The 19,651-nt window shown below is 45.2% G+C and overlaps 1 protein-coding gene across 2 annotated transcripts in view; it reads left to right on the top strand.

Annotated features, from left to right (window-relative positions):
- LOC139163009 (tenascin-X-like) overlaps positions 1-19,651 on the top strand; it is a 178,364-nt gene that overhangs the window by 145,937 nt on the left and 12,776 nt on the right. For both annotated transcript variants that reach the window (XM_070743897.1, XM_070743898.1), the window contains 9 exons: positions 1,471-1,764; positions 2,129-2,416; positions 4,672-4,986; positions 10,089-10,211; positions 12,872-13,015; positions 14,313-14,438; positions 17,436-17,579; positions 18,301-18,431; positions 19,246-19,378. In XM_070743897.1, coding sequence (XP_070599998.1) covers positions 1,471-1,764; positions 2,129-2,416; positions 4,672-4,986; positions 10,089-10,211; positions 12,872-13,015; positions 14,313-14,438; positions 17,436-17,579; positions 18,301-18,431; positions 19,246-19,378 — 1,698 coding nt within the window. The remainder of the gene's footprint in view (positions 1-1,470; positions 1,765-2,128; positions 2,417-4,671; positions 4,987-10,088; positions 10,212-12,871; positions 13,016-14,312; positions 14,439-17,435; positions 17,580-18,300; positions 18,432-19,245; positions 19,379-19,651) is intronic.

Raw genomic sequence — 19,651 nt, 5'->3', positions numbered from 1 at the left:
TGGGATTCCCCTGAGGCTCCCCTCCATGGGAAACCCCACCTTCGGACTTCTGCAGGGGAATACCAGCAGGGGAATACCAGCAGTGCAAAAACGAGTGCTTCACTGGCAACGGAAGTCCGGAGGTGGGGTTTCCCAGCGAGGGGAGCCTCAGTGAAATTGCAGCATCGCAAAAACACAGAGGTCCAGAGGTGGGGTTTCGAGGACTTCAGTGTTTTTGCAATGCTGCAATTTCACTGATGCTCCCTTCGCTTGGAAACCCCACCTTCGGACTTCCGTTGCCAGCAAAGTGCTCATTTTTGCAATGCTGGGATTCCCCTGCAGCATCGCAAAAACACGGAAGTCCGGAGGTGGGGTTTCCTATGGAGGGGAACCTCAGGGGAATCCCAGCAGCGCAAAAACGGGCTCTTCGGCTGGCAAAAGGGGTGAATTTTGGGCTTGCACGCATTAATCGCTTTTCCATTGATTCCTATGGGAAACATTGTTTCATCTTACAAACTTTTCACCTTAAGAACCTCATCCCAGAACCAATTAAGTTTGTAAGACAAGGTATCACTGTATTTTACTTTTAGTTTGTTGTGTTCCACTGAGTCAAAGGCTTTGCAGAAGTATGTTGATTGCATCTGTTGTTTTGCCCTGATCAAGTTATGTAGTCCATATGTTTTTACAGTGTAGAAATTGTAGATTGCAGAATAATTTTTTTCTGAAATCAAACTGATTGTTAGAGAGTAGGTTGTTTGTCTCTAAGTGGAAGTTAATGTATTGGTTAATGATTAATTCCATGACTTTGCAGTTGACACAACATAAACAGATTGGTCTGTAATTTTCAACTATGCTGGGGTTCTCCCTTTTTGAAGATAGGGATGACCGTGGCTAGTGACTATAGGTTGGGTAGGGAGCTGGTCCTGAAAGATTTATCAAAAATTATAAAAAATTATAGTTCTGCTAGGGAAGTGGAAAGTTTTTTTAAGAAGTAGGCACATAGTCCTTCTGGTCCAATAGATAGAGATGGCTTTAGATTGGGTAGTGCCTTTGCAATGTTGTCTTCTGTGTAATCGGTGTGTATTAGATTATTGTGATTGTTTGTGGTTCAACTAGGAAATATTGGACAAAAGTTGTTGCTGTTTACAAAAACTGAGCTGAAGAATGTGTTTAAAAGGTTGGCTTTAATGGTTTCATCATTACAGTCTTTATTGTTAGGTCCTTTTAGGGGTGGGATGGTTCTCATCTCTTTAAGTTTATTGTTTACAAAATTGCACGGTTGAATTTCATGTGCAGGAGGTTTTTCTCTTGATTGATATGATAATTGGTGCATTCAGTCTTTATTTGTTAGCATAAGTTTTTGTAGCGGCTTTTGAAATTGGCTATGTAGCCAGTATTGTTTTTTCACCAAAGAGGGTGGTGGGGGGGTTTTTTGCTTGGAGCATCCATCTGAATTTATGTTTTGTTTTATTTTGTTTTGTTTTTCTTTAGTCCCCAAGCCTTCAGGGCTGCAAGTTGCTCCTCAACCCAAGCTGGGGAAACTCTCTGTTTCCGACATCTCTGACACATCTCTCCGTCTGACCTGGCGGGTCCTGACTGGAAAATTTGAATCCTTCAGCATTGAGTACAGAGATGCAGATGGCAATCCCCAGATGTTGCCGATGGACAGCAACACCCAGGATGTGGTGATTTCCAATTTGGTGCCCTCCCACAGATATACGTTCAACCTCTACGGCATCTCTCAACAGAAACGATTCGGTCCCATCTCTACTGAAGCTGTCACAGGTCAGAGACTCCAATTTCTTTAAGTGGAAAAATAAAATCCTTCTCTCTCCAGCTCATTATTTCCTTTCAAGGTTTTTTTCTAGCTATCATGTATGCAGATTTATACATACAATAAATCATCTTTTTAACAAACCCATAGTCCCTTGAGGGCTAGAGTCTGGGCAACTGAATGGAGTTAAATGTTTACTGGCCCGATGCCCTTCCTATTGCTAATGCAGAGTTATATTTATTATTTGGACCTATATGCCACCCTACTCCCAGAGGACTCCAGTCACCTCTCGGGGGGGAAAAAGCATCTTTGGAACAAACGTGACCCGGATGACCAAGAATCTCCATAGATATTTTGTATTTTTATTTCTTCCAGCTCAAGGGAAGGACTTTAGGGCAATACCCAAACTGGGGGATCTTTCCATCTCTGAAGTCACCAATGACTCTGTCCGCCTTTCGTGGACTATCTCGTCTGGGAAATTTGACTCTTTTCTCATCCGCTACAAAGACGACCAAGGGAACCCTCAAACCGTTCCTGTTCCTGTGGACTCCCGGACGGTTTTCATCTCTAACTTAATACCTTCCCACAAATACAAGTTCAGCCTCTATGGTGTCTCTGGGAAGAAACAGTTTGGACCGGTCTCTATTGATGCTGTCACTGCAGGTGAGTTTCTCTCTTTCAAGGGGTCCTTGGAGGTTGTTTCCTTGCAATTGTTTCCATACTCAACCTCTGAAAATCCCACTTAGAAACTCACCTAAACCCCTAAGAATAATGAGGAGTTGGGAGGAGGAAAGGGTGAGGACTTACTGTATTTTTCAGAGTATAGGACTGGGTGAGATCATCCAAGGGCATGGGGTGAGGTATCATCAGTATGCGGATGATACCCAGTTGTACATCTCCACCCCATGTCCAGTCAACGAAGCAGTGGAAGTGATGTGCCAGTGCCTGGAGGCTGTTGGGGTCTGGATGGGTGTCAACAGACTCAAACTCAACCTTGAGAAGACGGAGTGGCTGTGGGTCCTGCCTCCCAGGGACATTTCCATCTGTCTGTCCATAACCCTGGGGGGGAAATTATTGACCCCCTCAGAGAGGGTCCGCAACTTGGGTGTCCTCCTCGATCCACAGCTCACATTAGAGAAACATCTTTCAGCTGTGGCGAGGGGGGCGTTTGCCCAGGTCCGCCTGGTGCACCAGTTGTGCTCCTATCTGGACCGGGAGTCACTGCTCACAGTCACTCGTGCCCTCATCACCTCGAGGTTCAACTACTGTAATGCTCTCTACATGGGGCTACCTTTGAAAAGTGTTCGGGAACTTCAAATCGTGCAGAATGCAGCTGCGAGAGCAATCATGGGCTTTCCTAGATATGCCCATGTTACAACAACACTCCGCAGTCTGCATTGGTTGCCGATCAATTTCCGGGCACAATTCAAAATGTTGGTTATGACCTATAAAGCCCTTCATGGCATTGGACCAGAATATCTCCAGGACTGCCTTCTGCTGCACGAATCCCAGCGACCGGTTAGGTCCCACAGAGTTTGCCTTCTCCAGGTCCCCTCGACTAAACAATGTCGCTTGGCGGGACCCAGGAGAAGAGCCTTCTCTGTGGCGGCCCCAACCCTCTGGAACCAGCTCCCCCCAGAGATTAGAACTGCCCCCACCCTCCTTGCCTTTCGCAAGCTCCTTAAAACCCATCTCTGCCGTCAGGCATGGGGGAACTGACACATCTCCCCCGGGCCTATACAGTTTATACATGGAATGTTTGTATGTTTGTTTGCTTTTAATAATGGGGTTTTTAGTGTTTTTTAAATTATTAGATTTGTCCTTACATTGTTCTTGTTATTGTTGCGAGCCGCCCCGAGTCTACGGAGATGGGTGGCATACAAATGTAATAAATAAAATAAATAAATAAATAAATAAATAGGACACACTATTTTTTCCCATAAAAGAGGCTGAAAATTTAGGTGTGTCTTATATTTCAAATGTAGCTTTTTTGAAGCTTCCCCCCCCCCAATACTAACGAGGTGCTAAGGATCGCCCAGGCTTCCAGGTTTGTTTTCATTGCTGCTCCCTCCAAAAAAGGTTTTTTCAGCCCTAAGGAAGTGCTAACGATCTTCCAGGCTTGCAGGATTTTTTTCGTTCCTACACCTACACTTTTTCCAACCTTAGATCTTTGCAGGCTTCTTTTCATTGCTACTCCCTCCGAATAAGGTTTTTTTCAGCCCTAACCAGGGGATAAAATGACCAGACTAACGATGCCATCCAGATGAATATCTGGTAGATAGATTCTCCTCCCCCCCTATTTTCCTCCCCCAAAACTAAGCTACGTCTCATACTCCAGTGCGTCTTATACTCCAAAAAATATGGCAGTCTCTGTGTTCAGTTGTATTGTGATTTCACCAACCCCTGGGATGCAGGTCACAAGGACTGGCAATGGCCCTCAAAATAGTGTCAGGAAAGACTTAATGAACCCAATCTGTATAGTCTGGAGGACAGAAGGAAAAGTGGGGACATGATTGAAACATTTAAATATGTTGAAGGGTTATATAAGGTCCAGGAGGGAAGTGTTTTTAATAGGAAAGTGAACACAAGAACAAGGGGACACAATCTGAAGTTAGTTGGGGGAAAGATCCAAAGCAACATGAGAAAATATTATTTTACTGAAAGAGTAGTAGATCCTTGGAACAAACTTCCAGCAGACGTGATTTGTAAATCCACAGTAACTGAATTTAAACATGCCTGGGATAAACATAGATCCATCCTAAGATAAAATACAGAAAATAGTATAAGGGCAGACTAGATGGACCAGGAGGTCTTTTTCTGCCGTCAGTCTTCTATGTTTCTATGTTTCTAGTGTTGTCTGTCTTATCCCATTCCCCGTTTGTGGGACCCTCACCCGTTTGCATTCTTTCTTCCTGCAGCTTTCTCAGAAAGCACCAGCACTCCAGCTCCCTTGCTCGATCATCTTGTGGTCTCTGAAGTGACCTCCACGACTCTGCATCTTGGCTGGGAGGTCCCCGAGGGGGAATTTGACTCTTTCCTTGTGAGATGGAAGGACAGTTTAGGAAGTGGCCAGACGCCTGTCCCAGCCAAAGAAATTATACTGCCTGGAGATGCGCGCTCCATCATCCTCCAGGAACTCACACCCAGTACCGAATACAGCCTGACGGTCTATGGCATCAAGGATGAGTCAGAAGTGGCGGAAATCAACACTGGAACAAAGACAAGCGGGCTAGGTAAAGGGAAAGCATGAGTTACCCCAATGTAAAAACGAAACAAAAAAAAACACTCCAGGAACACACACTTCTCAATGAAAGTACTAAGTGGGTGTCAATCACAAAAAGAGAGCTAGCTAACTATCTAGCTAATTAGATAGATTGACGGGCAGACAGACTGACTGACAGATGGATGTTAGATGGGTAGATGGATGGATGGATGGATGGATGGATGGATGGATAGATAGATAGATAGATAGATAGATAGATAGATAGAGAGATAGAGAGATAGAGAGATACAAACAGACAGACAGACAGACAGACAGACATAGATGCATAGATGCATAGATACATAGATACATAGATACATAGATTCATAGAGATATGATAGGTAGATAGGCAAGTAGATGGGTAGGTGGGTGGGTGGGTGGGTAGGTAGGTTGATTGATTGAGTGATTGATTGATTGAGTGAGTGATTGAGAGAGAGAAAGAGAGAGAGAGATGATAGGTAGGTAGGTAGGTAGGTAGGTAGGTAGGTAGATAGATAGATAGATAGATAGATAGATAGATAGATAGATAGAAATTGATAGATTGATAGATAGATATGATAGGTAGGTAGGTAGGTAGATATTGATAGATTTATATATAGAGAGAGGTAGGTAGGTAGGTAGGTAGGTATGATAGGTAAGTAGGTAGGTAGGTAGGTAGGTAGGTAGGTAGGTAGGTAGGTAGGTAGATAGATAGATAGATAGATAGATAGATAGATAGATAGATAGATAGATAGATAGATAGATAGATAGATAGATAGATAGATAGAAATTGATAGATTGATAGATAGAGAGAAATGATAGGTAGGTAGGTAGGTAGATAGATATTGATAGATTTATATATATAAAGAGAGAGGTAGGTAGGTAGGTAGATAGGTAGGATAGATAGATAGATAGATAGATAGATAGATAGATAGATAGATAGATAGAGAGAGAGAGAGAGAGAGAGAGAAATTGATAGATTTTATAGATAGAGAGAAATGATAGGTAGGTAGGTAGGTAGATATTGATAGATTTATATATATAAAGAGAGAGATAGGTAGGTAGGTAGATAGGTAGGATAGATAGATAGATAGATAGATAGATAGATAGATAGATAGATAGATAGATAGATAGATAGATAGATAGATAGATAGATAGATAGATAGATAGATAGATATGGATGCATTCCATTCCATTCCTTGGCAAAGCTGAAAACATACCATTTACTTAAAAGCCTTGCCCCATAATTATTGTCTGAGCTTCTGTGATGTCAGTAACTCCCTGGTCAATTCTTAGAAGGGAAAGAGAAGCTACGAGAGGTGGGATGATGGTGAAGGGGCAAGCTTCATGCTTTGGGGTATTCCTGACAAGTATGAAGTGAAGGATTGGGAGAACCTGGAACTCACAGAACTGGTGGGGAAATAGTTCGGCTTCTTTGCCAGAAAAATCTGAGCATCTTTGGCTAAAAAAAAAAAAAAACAAAGGAGGAAGAGGGAGCCATTTCTTGGCTGTTTTCATCATCATTCCAGATTTCACAGGAGAGGCATATCAACAACAGCTGTAGTAACCTCTGATATTCTTCCTGGTCCCCTCCCTTTATCCTGGGAATAAGCTAGGAACTAACCATAATAGAGTCCTCTTCCTTAGGACTTCTGGAAGAGGTATAGAAGAAATTGTTACGCAACTGCCAGCATTGTGCAGCAGCTGCGAAAACGCCAACACAGTTCTAGGCTGCATTAAAGAGGGATAAAATCAAGATCTCATGAAGTGTTAATACCACTTTATAAGGCCACACCTGGAATACTGCATTCAGTTTTTACCACGATGCAAAAAGGATGTTGAGACTCTAGAAAGAGTGCAGAGAAGAGCAACAGAGATGACTAGAGGACTGGAGGCTAAAAGATATGAAGAACGATTGCAGGGACTGGGTATGTCTAGTTTAATGAAAAGAAGGACCAGGGGAGACATGATAGCAGTGTTCCAATATCTTAGGGGTTGTCACAAAGCAATCAAACTAGTCTCCAAAGCATCTGAAGGTAAAACAAGAAGCAATGGGTGGAAACTAAACAAGGAGAGAAGCAACTTAGAACTAAGGAGAAATTTCCTAACATTCCTAACAATTAATCAGTGGAACAGCTTGCCTCCAAAAGTTGTGAATGCTCCAACACTGGAAATTTTTAAGATGTTGGATAACCATCTGTCTGAAGTACTGTAGGGTTTCCTGCCTAAGCAGGAGGTTGGACTAGAAGACCTCCAAGGTCCCTTCCCACTCTGTTGTTGTTATTATTATTATTTATTATAAGAAACCATACAGAGAATCCAGTTTCTACTTTTATCTCCATCACAACCAAACCCTCTCTGTCAAGTTTAGTTCTGCCCACTCTTGACCTTTACCTGCTCATCTGCCCTAGAAAAGCCATTTTGGGACATCGAGGCAGAGATAACAATTTTTAAAAGCTCAGAGCTGATCTGACTGCACTGTTCACCCATTTCTGACAGTCTCAAAATGGGTGAACAGTGCAGTCAGGCAGTAGGGAAAGCAAGTAGGATGCTTGGCTGTATAGCTAGAGGTATAACAAGCAGGAAGGGGGAGATTATGATCCCGCTATATAGAGCGCTGGTGAGACCACATTTGGAATACTGTGTTCAGTTCTGGAGGCCTCACCTACTAAAAAAGATATGGATAAAATTGAACGGGTCCAAAGACGGGCTACAAGAATGGTGGAAGGTCTTAAGCATAAAACGTATCAGGAAAGACTTCATGAACTCAATCTGTATAGTCTGGAGGACAGAAGGAAAAGGGGGGACATGATCGAAACATTTAAATGTGTTAAAGGGTTAAATAAGGTCCAGGAGGGAAGTGTTTTTAATAGGAAAGTGAACACAAGAACAACAAGGGGACACAATCTGAAGTTAGTTGGGGGAAAGATCAAAAGCAACATGAGAAAATGTTATTTTACTAAAAGAATAGTAGGTCCTTGGAACAAACTTCCAGCAGACGTGGTTGGTAAATCCGCAGTAACTTAATTTAAACATGCCTGGGATAAACATATATCCATTGTAAGATAAAATACAGGAAATAGTATAAGGGCAGACTAGATGGACCATGAGGTCTTTTTCTGCCGTCAGTCTTCTATGTTTCTATCTTGTGAGAGACCATAAGCGGCTCAGCAGCTGTGCATTCCTGCTTGGTTCACGTCAGGCTGGGCCAGCTTCCAACCGTAGTTTCTTTTATGCATGTCCCGAGCAATTTCATCTTTGGCAATGTGCTGTTTTCTTTGTGGTCGGCCGAATTGGTCATCATGAATCCCAAGAGGGAGGGAGGGAGGGAAGCCTTTTAAGGGGAAGGGGCGAGCGTGTGAGAGGCACAGGCCAAACCACAGGCCTCGTTTCTGGACTTTTCCGCAGGTCCCAGCTGCATCCACATCTGAGGTAAAATCCACAAGGCCATTTTTTCATTTCTTCCTTAAAATAAATTAAAATTTAAAAGCGGCGGTAGGCAAAGCCCCAATTTGAACTGAGGCCTTGGGGCAAGGAGAAAGGGAATTCAACATTTTGATGGCTGAAGCCACCCACCCGAGCCATCCGTTTCTCCATATAAACCCTTGCTGCGTTTTAAGGCAGTTGTAACATTTACTCTTCGTTTTTTGTTGTTGTTCTGTTCTGTTTTAAATTATGTCAGGGCTCTCCAAACGTGACAGCTTTGAGACTTGGGGACTTCAACCTCCAGAATTCCCCCAACCAACATGTTGAGATCCACAAGTCTTAAAATCGCCATGTTTGGGGACCCCTGTATTAGAGGATTAGAATAAAAGAAGAGAGTTGGAAGGTGTTGTGGTTGGTTCTGGCCCAGCTCCTGCCCCAGGGAATAGGGAGGTGGATGCAGGGGGAAATTCAACATGTCACAGGCCTGTGTTATTGCCGACAGAATCAGTTCAGAGTTTAGTTTCCTCAGATGAAGAAGAAGGTGGGAGTGACTCGGCAGAGGAGGGCCTGGCACACAGCCCAGGCAGTCAATCTCCCTTATCTTCCATTGATTCGGATGATGACATTTTGGACCCACGCAAGCGCAGAATTATGCGTAGAAGAGACCAAGTAAGAACATATTACAGGAAATAAGGGAGGCCACCTGTGTTTGGGTGGGGCTCCAGTAATTAGGGCTGCTGCTATAAATAGCAGCATGTGGGTTTGGCCGTTGTGGAAGAATATCTGATCGGAGTTCGTCGGGAATCTTGTGTTGCTGGGCTTTGTTGCTTTTTCACGCCTTTGAAACCAAAGCAGAGCAACGTGTGTGTGTGTCTCCCTTCATTGGAAGAAGAAGGGGTGTGAAGTTTCTTCACAGCTGCTAGCTAAGTACTTAATGACTGCTTAAGGGAAATTGTACAGACTACCTGGTTGTTTTGGGAAGAGTGCTCTTTGCAATACAAAAAGAGTGCTTTGTTTATTTTGAATTTTGTGATAAAGAACATTGTTTTGAATTTTCAAACGTGTGTGTGTCTGAAATTTGTACCCTTGAATTTTTGGGAGGCTCCTATCAGAGAGCCCGGCAGAACAGAAGGGACCTTGGAGGTCTTCTGGATCAACCAACCTGAGTACCATTGGGATTGGGTGGCATAGAAGTCAAATGAATGAATGAACAAACAAACAAACAAATCAGCAATGGGTTCTAAAACATATTGCTATCGGGTTTTAGAAGTGCCCTGGGCAGTTGGGCAGAACTTCCCACTGCCACTGCTACCAGTTTGCTGGTCCAATCCTTTGCTCAGGCAGGAAACACTTAATATTTGAGACAAAATGGTGGTCCGGTTCTCTTCCTAAAAACTTCCAGTGTTAGAGAATTCACAACTTCTGGAGGTAAGCCATTCCACCGATTAATTGATGTAAGCTGTCAGGAAAATTCTTCTTAGTTCTACGAGAAGCAACTAAGAAGATTTCCTTAGTTGGTGGCGGGGCGTTTCATCTTTGGGTTAGATTGGGTAAGAAATCTTTTGAGTAAGAAATTGACTCTTCCTACGATGATGTTTTCCTTGCTTTATTTTCTACAAAGAGACACGCAGACCCATCTCTCACTTGTTCTCTTCTCCCTTCTTCCAGAGCTGGATGGCCCCCAGGATTTGCGGTTCAGTGACATTCATGAGACCTCTGTGGTAGCAAACTGGAGACCCCCAGCCTCTCGCATTGATGGCTACAAAGTTTCTTTCCAGCCTTCAGATGGCGGTGAGGGTCTTTATCTACTTGTTCCCTGGAGGCGGGGGGGCAGCAGGCAGGACGGGGTGGAACACAGTTCCACCAGTGGATATGAAGCTGCGTGCGCAGCTCCAGCTGATCGGCGGCAGTCACTTCCTGGATTATCAGTCTTGGCTCGGCTCTCCTTTTTTTCCCTGCTTTCCTGGCTCCCCTCCAGCCTCATACGGCCACCTCCCGCCTGAGATGCAAGCAGAAGGCATGGGTGGAAATGGCGCTGGCAGCATTTATGTTTCTGGAAGCACCCGTTTACTTAGCTACCCAGTCTGAGGCGGGAGGGCAACCCAGGAAGGAGAGCGCAGGAAACGCGAAGCAAATTGTCACCCCAGCGAGCGACACTGGTAATGTTGTAATCGGAGACTTAATAGTTCACTTGAATGATGATGATCGTTCAAGCCACTCCCACCTGGTCACATAGCCGGCAAGCAACTCCTACCCAGTCACATGGCCATTAAGCCACACCCACAAAATAAGCCACACCTACAGTGTGGCAAAAAAAATGTCTACCCATTACTGCCCGGAGGCGTCTGTTAAACAGCAGAAGGAACGTCTTAGCTGAGCTCACACAATATGGCAGAAAGAGCTGAGGTGGAATAGAAATGGCGCCTGAGAAAAAAGCCAACCATTGTGAATCAGTTGAACGTGGTTTATTTGGAAACAAGGTTAGGATCAAGAGCTAGGGTTAGCAATTGTATAGCAATTGTATTTTATGAAACTGGGTTTAAACCTTATTGTGCCCTGTTAATCCAGTTGGGCCTCTTCAGTGGTCTTAACACTTTGTAACTGCAAACCAAGACTCAACTCTAATTTTGTTGTTATGGTAATGTTCACAGCCAGTCTGGTCTAATGCCGTGGTGGCGGACCTATAGCAAGCGTGTCATAGGTGGTACGCAGAGCCCTCTCTGAAGGCACGCCAACCATCGCCCGACTCATTTCCAATGATCATGCACGTCCCGGCAGCCAGCCGATTTTGGGGTATCTGCTGTGCATGTGCCGACAGCAGGGCACATATGGGAGACGCACATGCACACACATGTATGGGGGTGCGTGAGTTGCCCACCCCTCCACACACGTGTGTGCGTATGCATCTACGCATGTGCCCTGCCGTCGGGCACAAGCACAGCATATACTGTTTTGGGGCAGGGAGGCTGACTAGGCCCAAAATGGGCCAAGGGAATACAGTGCTCCCCCCCGTGGGGCCCCTTTTTGGTCACAGGAGGCTGCAAGAGGCCTACAAGGCCCAAAAGGGGGCAGGGAGTGCACACACACCCTCATGTGGCCCATTTTTGGTCCCAGGAGACTGCAGGGAGGCTGACTAGGCCCAAAATGGGCCAAGGGAGTAAAACACCTCCCCCCTGTGAGGCCCGTTTTTGGTCACAGGAGGCTGCAAGAGGCCTACAAGGCCCAAAAGGAGGCAGGGAGTGCACCCTCGCCCCTCAAGTGGCCCATTTTTGGTCCCAGGAGACTGCAGGGAGGCTGAATAGGCCCAAAATGGGCCAAGGGAGTAAAACACCTCCCCCCCGTGAGGCCTGTTTTTGATCACAGGAGGCTGCAAGAGGCCTACAAGGCCCAAAACGAGGCAGGGAGTGCACCCCACCCCTCATGTGGCCCCTTTTTGGTCCCAGGAGACTGCAGGGAAGCTGACTAGGCCCAAAATGGGCCAAAGGAGTAAAACACCTCCCTCCCTGTGAGGCCCGTTTTTGGTCACAGGAGGCTGCAGGTGGTCTACAGGGCCCAAAAGGGGGCAGGGAGTGCACCCCCCATGGCCCGTTTTTGGTCTCAGGAAGCTGCAGGGAGGCCTACTAGGCCCAAATTGGGGTGAGGAGATTGCGCTTCCATATGCAGGGGGAATGCAAGGGGGTCACACATGCATGCACGGTATGGCTGGGCATGCAGAGTAGTGGTTGTCACGGTGTGAGTGATTAATGTCCATTTGAACACTAACCCACCGCAGAGATGATGGACTGAGAACCCAGTCGTTTATTTTCAAAGCAAGATTTCTTTTTATTATAAAAGTACAAAACAAATATGTCGGGAGGGACAAATTAATAAACACGTCTTCACATGATGGAGGCTAGAATAGGAATGGAGAATAAAACAACAGAGTATGAAGAAGGAGGATATGAGGTATGGTGATGTGGCAGGATATTACATCATAACAGGAGGATCTTAAAGAAACACACACAGTTAACTATTTAATTACTGAATGTCTCTGGGGCTGTCAATATTCAGCGTGACAGTGGTGTCACCTGTGCAATGCATTATGGGTGCCAGCACGCAACAAGAAAAAGGTTAGCCATCACTGGTCTGGTGATTAAGGTGCTGGACTAAGCATTGGGAAACTGAGTTCCAGTCTTGCCTTAAGCATGGAAACTAAGTGGGTGAATTTCAGTCCGTCCTTACATTCAGCCATAAGAAATAACAAACCACTTCCAGAAATGTAATTATTCCGTCGGCCTGTATTTCAGTGTAAACTTTTCCAGTCTGGCCCTCTCCAAATGAATTGGATGCCTTTTGCTCAAGAAGCTGCCTATCCTATTGGAGAGTAGTACATCAAGAAATCAAATGTATCTCTCCAGCACTTCATAACATTTCAGGCAAAGATATCAGCTCTGTTTTTTCTCTGTTTTTAGGGGAGCCCAAAAGTATTGCAGTGGATGAATCTGAACTCAGGACAATCATTGAGGGTCTGACTCCTGGGGCCAGCTATGAGGTCGCCGTAATGTCTATCCGCGGGTTTGAAGAGAGTGAGCCATTGGTGGGCTATATCACCACAGGTAATTCATGAGGTCAAGAAGCTTAAATGTTACCTAGCAGCAGTGGTGGGTTATTATTAATATTATTATTATTATTATTATTATTATTATTATTATTATTATTACTATTATTATTATTATTATTTATTAGACTTGTATGCCGCCCCTCTCCGTAGACTCGGGGCGGCTCACAACAGTGATAAAGGCAATACATAATAACAAATCTAATAATTAAAATCTAAAAAATAACAATTGCTGCCAGTTCGGACCGGTTTGCCCGTACCGGTGGTGGAAATTTCCACCCGCTCGCCGAACCGGCAGTGATGGGGCATTGCCGAACCGGCATGCACGTGGGGGCCCCTATGGAATTATGGGTGTGAGCACACAGTTTGTAACTGCGAACCAAGACTCAACTCTAATTTTGTTGTTATGGTAATGTTGACAGCCAGTTTGGTCTAGTCCTGTAATGTGAACCACAGCCCTTCTTTTGGCATGCAAACCAAAAAATGTTCGCCATCACCTACAAAAGGTGAGGAGACCTCACCTACAAAAAGATATTGACAAAATTGAACGGGTCCAAAGACGGGCTACAAGAATGGTGGAAGGTCTTAAGCATAAAACGTATCAGGAAAGACTTCATGAACTCAATCTGTATAGTCTGGAGGACAGAAGGAAAAGGGGGGACATGATCGAAACATTTAAATATGTTAAAGGGTTAAATAAGGTTCAGGAGGGAAGTGTTTTTAATAGGAAAGTGAACACAAGAACAAGGGGACACAATCTGAAGTTAGTTGGGGGAAAGATCAAAAGCAACATGAGAAAATATTATTTCACTGAAAGAGTAGTAGATCCTTGGAACAAACTTCCAGCAGACGTGGTAGATAAATCCACAGTAACTGAATTTAAACATGCCTGGGATAAACATATATCCATCCTAAGATAAAATACAGGAAATAGTATAAGGGCAGACTAGATGGACCATGAGGTCTTTTTCTGCAGTCAGACTTCTATGTTTCTATGTTTCTATCACTGCCCTATACCATTTCAGACAAGTGGTGATTGCCCCCTCACTTGCGTGAGCCTCATCACGGCCTCACTCGTGCGTTATGGGCATTCGTGGTCCCATCCATGCAAGCCTCACGCCACTCTCGACAGCATCACTGCAAACATTGTGGGCACTTGTGCACGCATGCACACAGGAACACCTGCTCCTCCCTCAAAATCATCCCCTCCACTTCCCTCCCCTTGCTCCTGGGGAACTTTGGTGTAGGAAGTCCCTTTTGAGGGAAACATTCAGGCAATCTTCTCCTACTCACAGTGCCAGACGGTCCTTCCGATTTGCGGGCTGTCAATGTAACCGATACCTCCGCCGTGCTGACGTGGCGTCCTGCTGTGGCTGAGATGAACAACTACATCGTCACCTACGGACCTATCACCAGCACAGGTAAGAAATAAGAGAAACAAGAGTCTCCCATCACCTTACAACCGCTTTAATTTAAAATATATTTTCCTGAGGCTGTGGACAACCTTCAGTTTCTTTTTCATCTCTTCTATTGCTTCGCTCAATGCCTTCATGTTCCTCCTACCAGGATATCTCTGTGCTTCCCTATACGTGCCCACTTGAACCTTGAACGCAGGTAGTCCTCACTTAACAACCAGTCGCTGAGAAATCATTCAAAACTATGATAGCCTCCCTCTTTCCCAAAAGGTAGTTAAACTCAGTTCCGAATTCAATTCAATTAAATTCAATTTATTAGATTTGTATGCCGCCCCTCTCCGAAGACTCGGGGCGGCTCACAACAATAATAAAAACAATATTCCAGCGAAAACAAATCTAATATTAAAAAGCACATAAAACCCTATCATATTTAAAAAAGCAAACAACATATACATACCCAAACATAAATATTAAAAAGCCTGGGGGAAAGGTGTCTCAACTCCCCCATGCCTGGCGGTATCGATGGGTCTTGAGTAATTTACGAAAGGCAAGGAGGGTGGGGGGCAGTTCTAATCTCCGGGGGGAGTTGATTCCAGAGGGCCGGGGCTGCCACAGAGAAGGCTCTTCCGCTGAGGCCCGCCAAACGACATTGTTTGGTCGACGGGACCCGGAGAAGGCCCCCTCTGTGGGACCTTATTGGTCGCTGGGATTCATGCGTCAGAAGACAGTCCCGGAGGTACTCTGGTCCAATGCCATGTAGGGCTTTAAAGGTCATAACCAACACTTTGAATTGTGACCGGAAACTGATCGGCAGCCAATGCAGGCCAATGAGTGTTGTAGAAACGTGGGTGAATCTAGGAAGCCCCACGATGGCTCTCGCGGCCGCGTTCTGCACAATCTGAAGTTTCCGAACACTTTTCAGAGGTAGCCCCATGTAGAGAGCGTTGCAGTAATCGAACCTTGAGGTGATGAGGGCATGAGCGACTGTGAGCAATGACTCCCTGTCCAAATAGGGCCGCAACTGGTGGCACAAAAGTTATTTGAATGAGGACCAAATTGAAAATTGTTGTGTGAAAGGAAGAATCTATAAATCAAAGAACTTTGAAAAAGTCGATTTCGAATGGAGGTAACGAGATCCCCAGAAAGAGCAATGACAAGTTTAGAAGGGAGAAAGCAAATTATGAAATTATGTCGGGTCCTCTACTCAGAATACTATGAGATTTGGATAAGCAATAAAGGCAAATGACTGGGATAAAATGTGAAAGGACATACAAAAAATGAAAAACATATAAATATGCAATATAATATATGTTCTTATAAAGAAGTGATTATAAGAAATGTAACAAACTGGGGGGGGGATGGGCATTGATCTGTATTAAACTATAGAAATGTTGTTTTTAAAATTTGGAAAAACTAATAAATAAAACTTTTTTTAAAAAAAGAAATGATGTCGGGTACTCTAGATGCCAGGATAGGAAGCTTTGAGAGGCAGCATGTGTTCTGCCTGACTGGGCTCAGGCAATGCGTAACAGTCCAAGGAAAAGAAATCAAACACACACGTGCTCTGCTAATCAGCAAACTTGTATTAAATAAACAAAAAAGGGTTACTCAAAACAGTCCTTAGTGTCAAGAAACAATGATAGTGCAAGGCTTACTTCAGCCGCATACAAAAACACAGGAAAAAACAAACAAAGACAACCTGGAATGAGCAAAGACATTTCAGGAGTCCTTTTAAATCTTTGGAGCAAACAGCAAGTCCCAGAGGTTTCACCTCCCACGTGTCTGAAAAAACTGGATTGAAATCCAAAGGCACGGAACAGAAACTTCAGAGCAGGAACCACAAAATAACACAGATAAACAGCCACAGTTTGCCTTGTGCCTTTGTTCCCTTTTATACCTTTAGCCCTCATTAAGGGAACCACACCCAGCCCTCAGTATAAGAACCACACCCAGCCCAGGTGCTACTCTGATGACTTGTAATATTCCTTCAATTGATCCCTCCTTTGCATAGCTCTTCAGCTACGCAGATCAATATATTGATCTGCAGAAGAACCCAAGGACGAAAGACTGTCTGAGGGACTGCATGCCAAATCCCCTGGGCTGTCTGCTGAATCCTGCAAACCAGTGGCCTCATTCTCCTGGCTGTCTGCCACTTCTTCCTGGCTGTCTGCCACATCTTCCTGGCTGTCAGCCAGGCTTTCGTACTCACTTAGTGCCGCGTCTCTCCCATCTGTGGGAGCAATGGCTGGCCCAGGCCCAAACACAACAGCATGTATGGAGTTGCTACAAAGAAGATTCTGCTGTGTTTTCTTTTCCTGCAATATTTTCTTCTCATGTCTTCATATTTCTCATTTTATTGCCTTCTGTATTCTGTTATCTTAGACTAGCCCCCCCAAAACTTGGCAACTTGTGGACTTCAATTTCCGGGAATTTGCCAGACAGCCATATTGGTGTCAGCATTTTGAGTGATGCACCCACTGGAAGGAGAACTCTGAGGCAGGCAGATTCCTCAGAGAACATGTTTATTGAGCGTATCGTATTGGCACAGCTAGGGAAAGCCAATTCTGAAAGTTTTCCCATGTTTATAGTATAATTAAAAGAGTAATTGTTTCCCCTCCCCGAATGCCACAGGTCACATTGTCCGAAGAAGGCATTTAGTGGGTGCCTTGATCACTCCTCTTCTCCGCCAACTGCCACCTGTTGGGTTGACCTTGGTTCCCATGAGAAAGTTTTTTGTTATGACTGCTAGCCAGTCTATCCGCTTCCCTTCTTCCCTCCCCCTCCAGAGTTCGTGTCAACTGTGAGGCAGCAAAAGTTGGCTTCAGCCAAATTCACTCTAGAGTTGACAGTTGGCTGGGGAATTCTGGGAGTTGAAGTCCACGAGTCTTAAAGTTGAAGACACCCCCTCCCTCCAATCCACGACTCTTGATCTGGTTTGGCTGAGGCTCCACTCGGAATAGATTTCATCTCTGTATTTACTTATTCTGCATTTTTTCCACCCAGGCTCACAGGTCTCTGAATCGGTTCCAGGAAATCGTGTCCAGCTTCAGCTGTCAGAGCTGCAAAGGGACATGGAATATTGGGCCAATGTCTATGGGGAGAAAGAAGGAAACCGGAGTTCTCCCATCAGCGCTACTTTCACCACTGGTGAGTGGATAGGCTGCATTACAGTAGTGGTAGTGGGTGCACGAATCCCAGCGACCGGTTAGGTCCCACAGAGTTGGCCTTCTCCGGGTCCCGTCGACTAAACAATGTCATTTGGCGGGACCCAGGAGAAGAGCCTTCTCTGTGGCGGCCCCGACCCTCTGGAACCAGCTCCCCCGGGAGATCAGAACTGCCCCCACCCTCCTTGCCTTTCGTAAAGTTCTTAAGACCCATCTCTCCCGTCAGGCATGGGGGAACTGAGACATCTCCCCCGGGCCTATACAGTTTATACATGGTATGTTTGCGTGTATGCTTGCTTTTAATAATGGGGGTTTTAGTGTTTTTTAAATTATTAGATTTGTTCTTACATTGTCTTTGTTGTTGTTGTGAGCTGCCCCGAGTCTACGGAGAGGGGCGGCATACAAATCTAATAAATAATAATAACAACAACAACAACAACAACAACATTGGAAGACCCAAAGTGCCAGGTTGAGGGAACAGACCCTCCTAGAAAGATGCACCTATGTGGTTGCTAAGATTCAAGTCTTGATGTGGCATGATCAATTAACCAGTCAATCCATCAATTAGAGTGAATAGTGGAGTTAATAGGGGCGATTCCAAAGATACATTTACAGGGAGCACCTGACTTAAAACCAGAAAATTTCTTAAGTGTACAATTTTATTCATGGTTTTTTGAACTCTCATCTTCCTCCTCCTCCTGCAGGAGCAGATGGGCCCCGGGACCTGCGTGCTACGGAAATTTTCCCCCGCAGTGCACGTCTTACCTGGTCACCCCCTGGTGTCCCTTCTGAGGGTTATCTGTTGAGTTATGAGACCCCCGATGGACAATCAAAGGTACCTAGCCACTGTTTTTCAGTTGCCTTTTGAAAAAGCACCTTTGGGACATTTCACATATTGTTCTCCATATATCTGCAACTCAAAGCACTTATATACAGTAATACCTTGTCTTACGAACCAAATTGGTTCCGGAAGGAGGTTCGTAAGGCGAAATGTTCGTAACATGAAACAATGTTTCCCATTGGAAACAATGTAAAAGCGATTAATGCGTGCAAGGGGGGGGGAAATCCCAAAATGGCGCTCCGCCAAAACATGGCCTCCAGGAAGGACGTCTTCGTGACATCAAAGCTCTGCCCATGGAATTCCCTATTGGGATTCCCCACCTCCTTTCCAGCCTCCAGATTGGCCGAAAACGCCACCGCCGATCGCAAAAACGGTGGTCTGCTGCCCGGCACCGCCCGGCTGTAACCTTCTGAAACAGCCGGGCACTTCCCGGCGGCCTCCGGAACCCAAACCCAAACGTCTGGGTTCAGGCTTGGGAGAACGGCGAGAAGCCCCCCTGCTGTTTAAGAAGGTGACAGGCGGGGGGCCGTGTTTCTCGGCGGCCTCCCGAACCCAAAAAGTTTGGGTTCGGGTTCGGGAGAACGCCGAGAAGCCCCCCGACTGTTTTAAACCGGGTGGCGGCGCCCAGCGGAGCACCATTTTGCGATCTGCGGTGGGTTCGTAAGGCAAAAAAAGTTCATAAGAAGAGGCAAAAATTTTCTGAACCCGGGTTCGTATCTCGAAGTGTTCGTATCACGAGGGGTTAGTATCACGAGGTACCACTGTATTGCTGGCCTAAATTTCCCTGCCCTTATTTTGTTCTCCACAGGAGATCCCTCTGGATGCTTCCGTCACATCGTACAAACTTCAAGATCTGATTCCTTCAAGCCGGTACCAAGTCCAAGTCCAGGCAGTGAGGAGGGGAACACCAACAGCTTCCATTTCCACATCTTTCACCACTGGTAATACACACTATAGGTTCCCTGATGTCTATGTTTGAGACAGACTATCTGCAGCTCTTTGAGACTTTGTTAAGATATTCATGAACTGGGAGAGCCATGTTAACAAGATCAGCCAATGAATAGGCATAGCAACTAAGCCAGCCAATGAGAGCTAAACACTTCTGAGTCTGTGCTGAGAATCAAAACTGAAAACTTAAGCTTAAGGTTGGGCATGGCTCACTCCACTCTGTACTCCCAGCCCACTCTGTGCTTGTCTGCTCTACTGAAATGAAA

Source organism: Erythrolamprus reginae, chromosome 2 (genome assembly GCF_031021105.1).
Source record: "Erythrolamprus reginae isolate rEryReg1 chromosome 2, rEryReg1.hap1, whole genome shotgun sequence".
In the NCBI taxonomy this organism is placed as follows: Eukaryota; Metazoa; Chordata; class Lepidosauria; order Squamata; family Dipsadidae; genus Erythrolamprus; species Erythrolamprus reginae.
The sequence above is the reverse complement of the archived record's forward strand: the minus strand, read 5'-3'. Positions and strand labels throughout refer to the sequence as shown.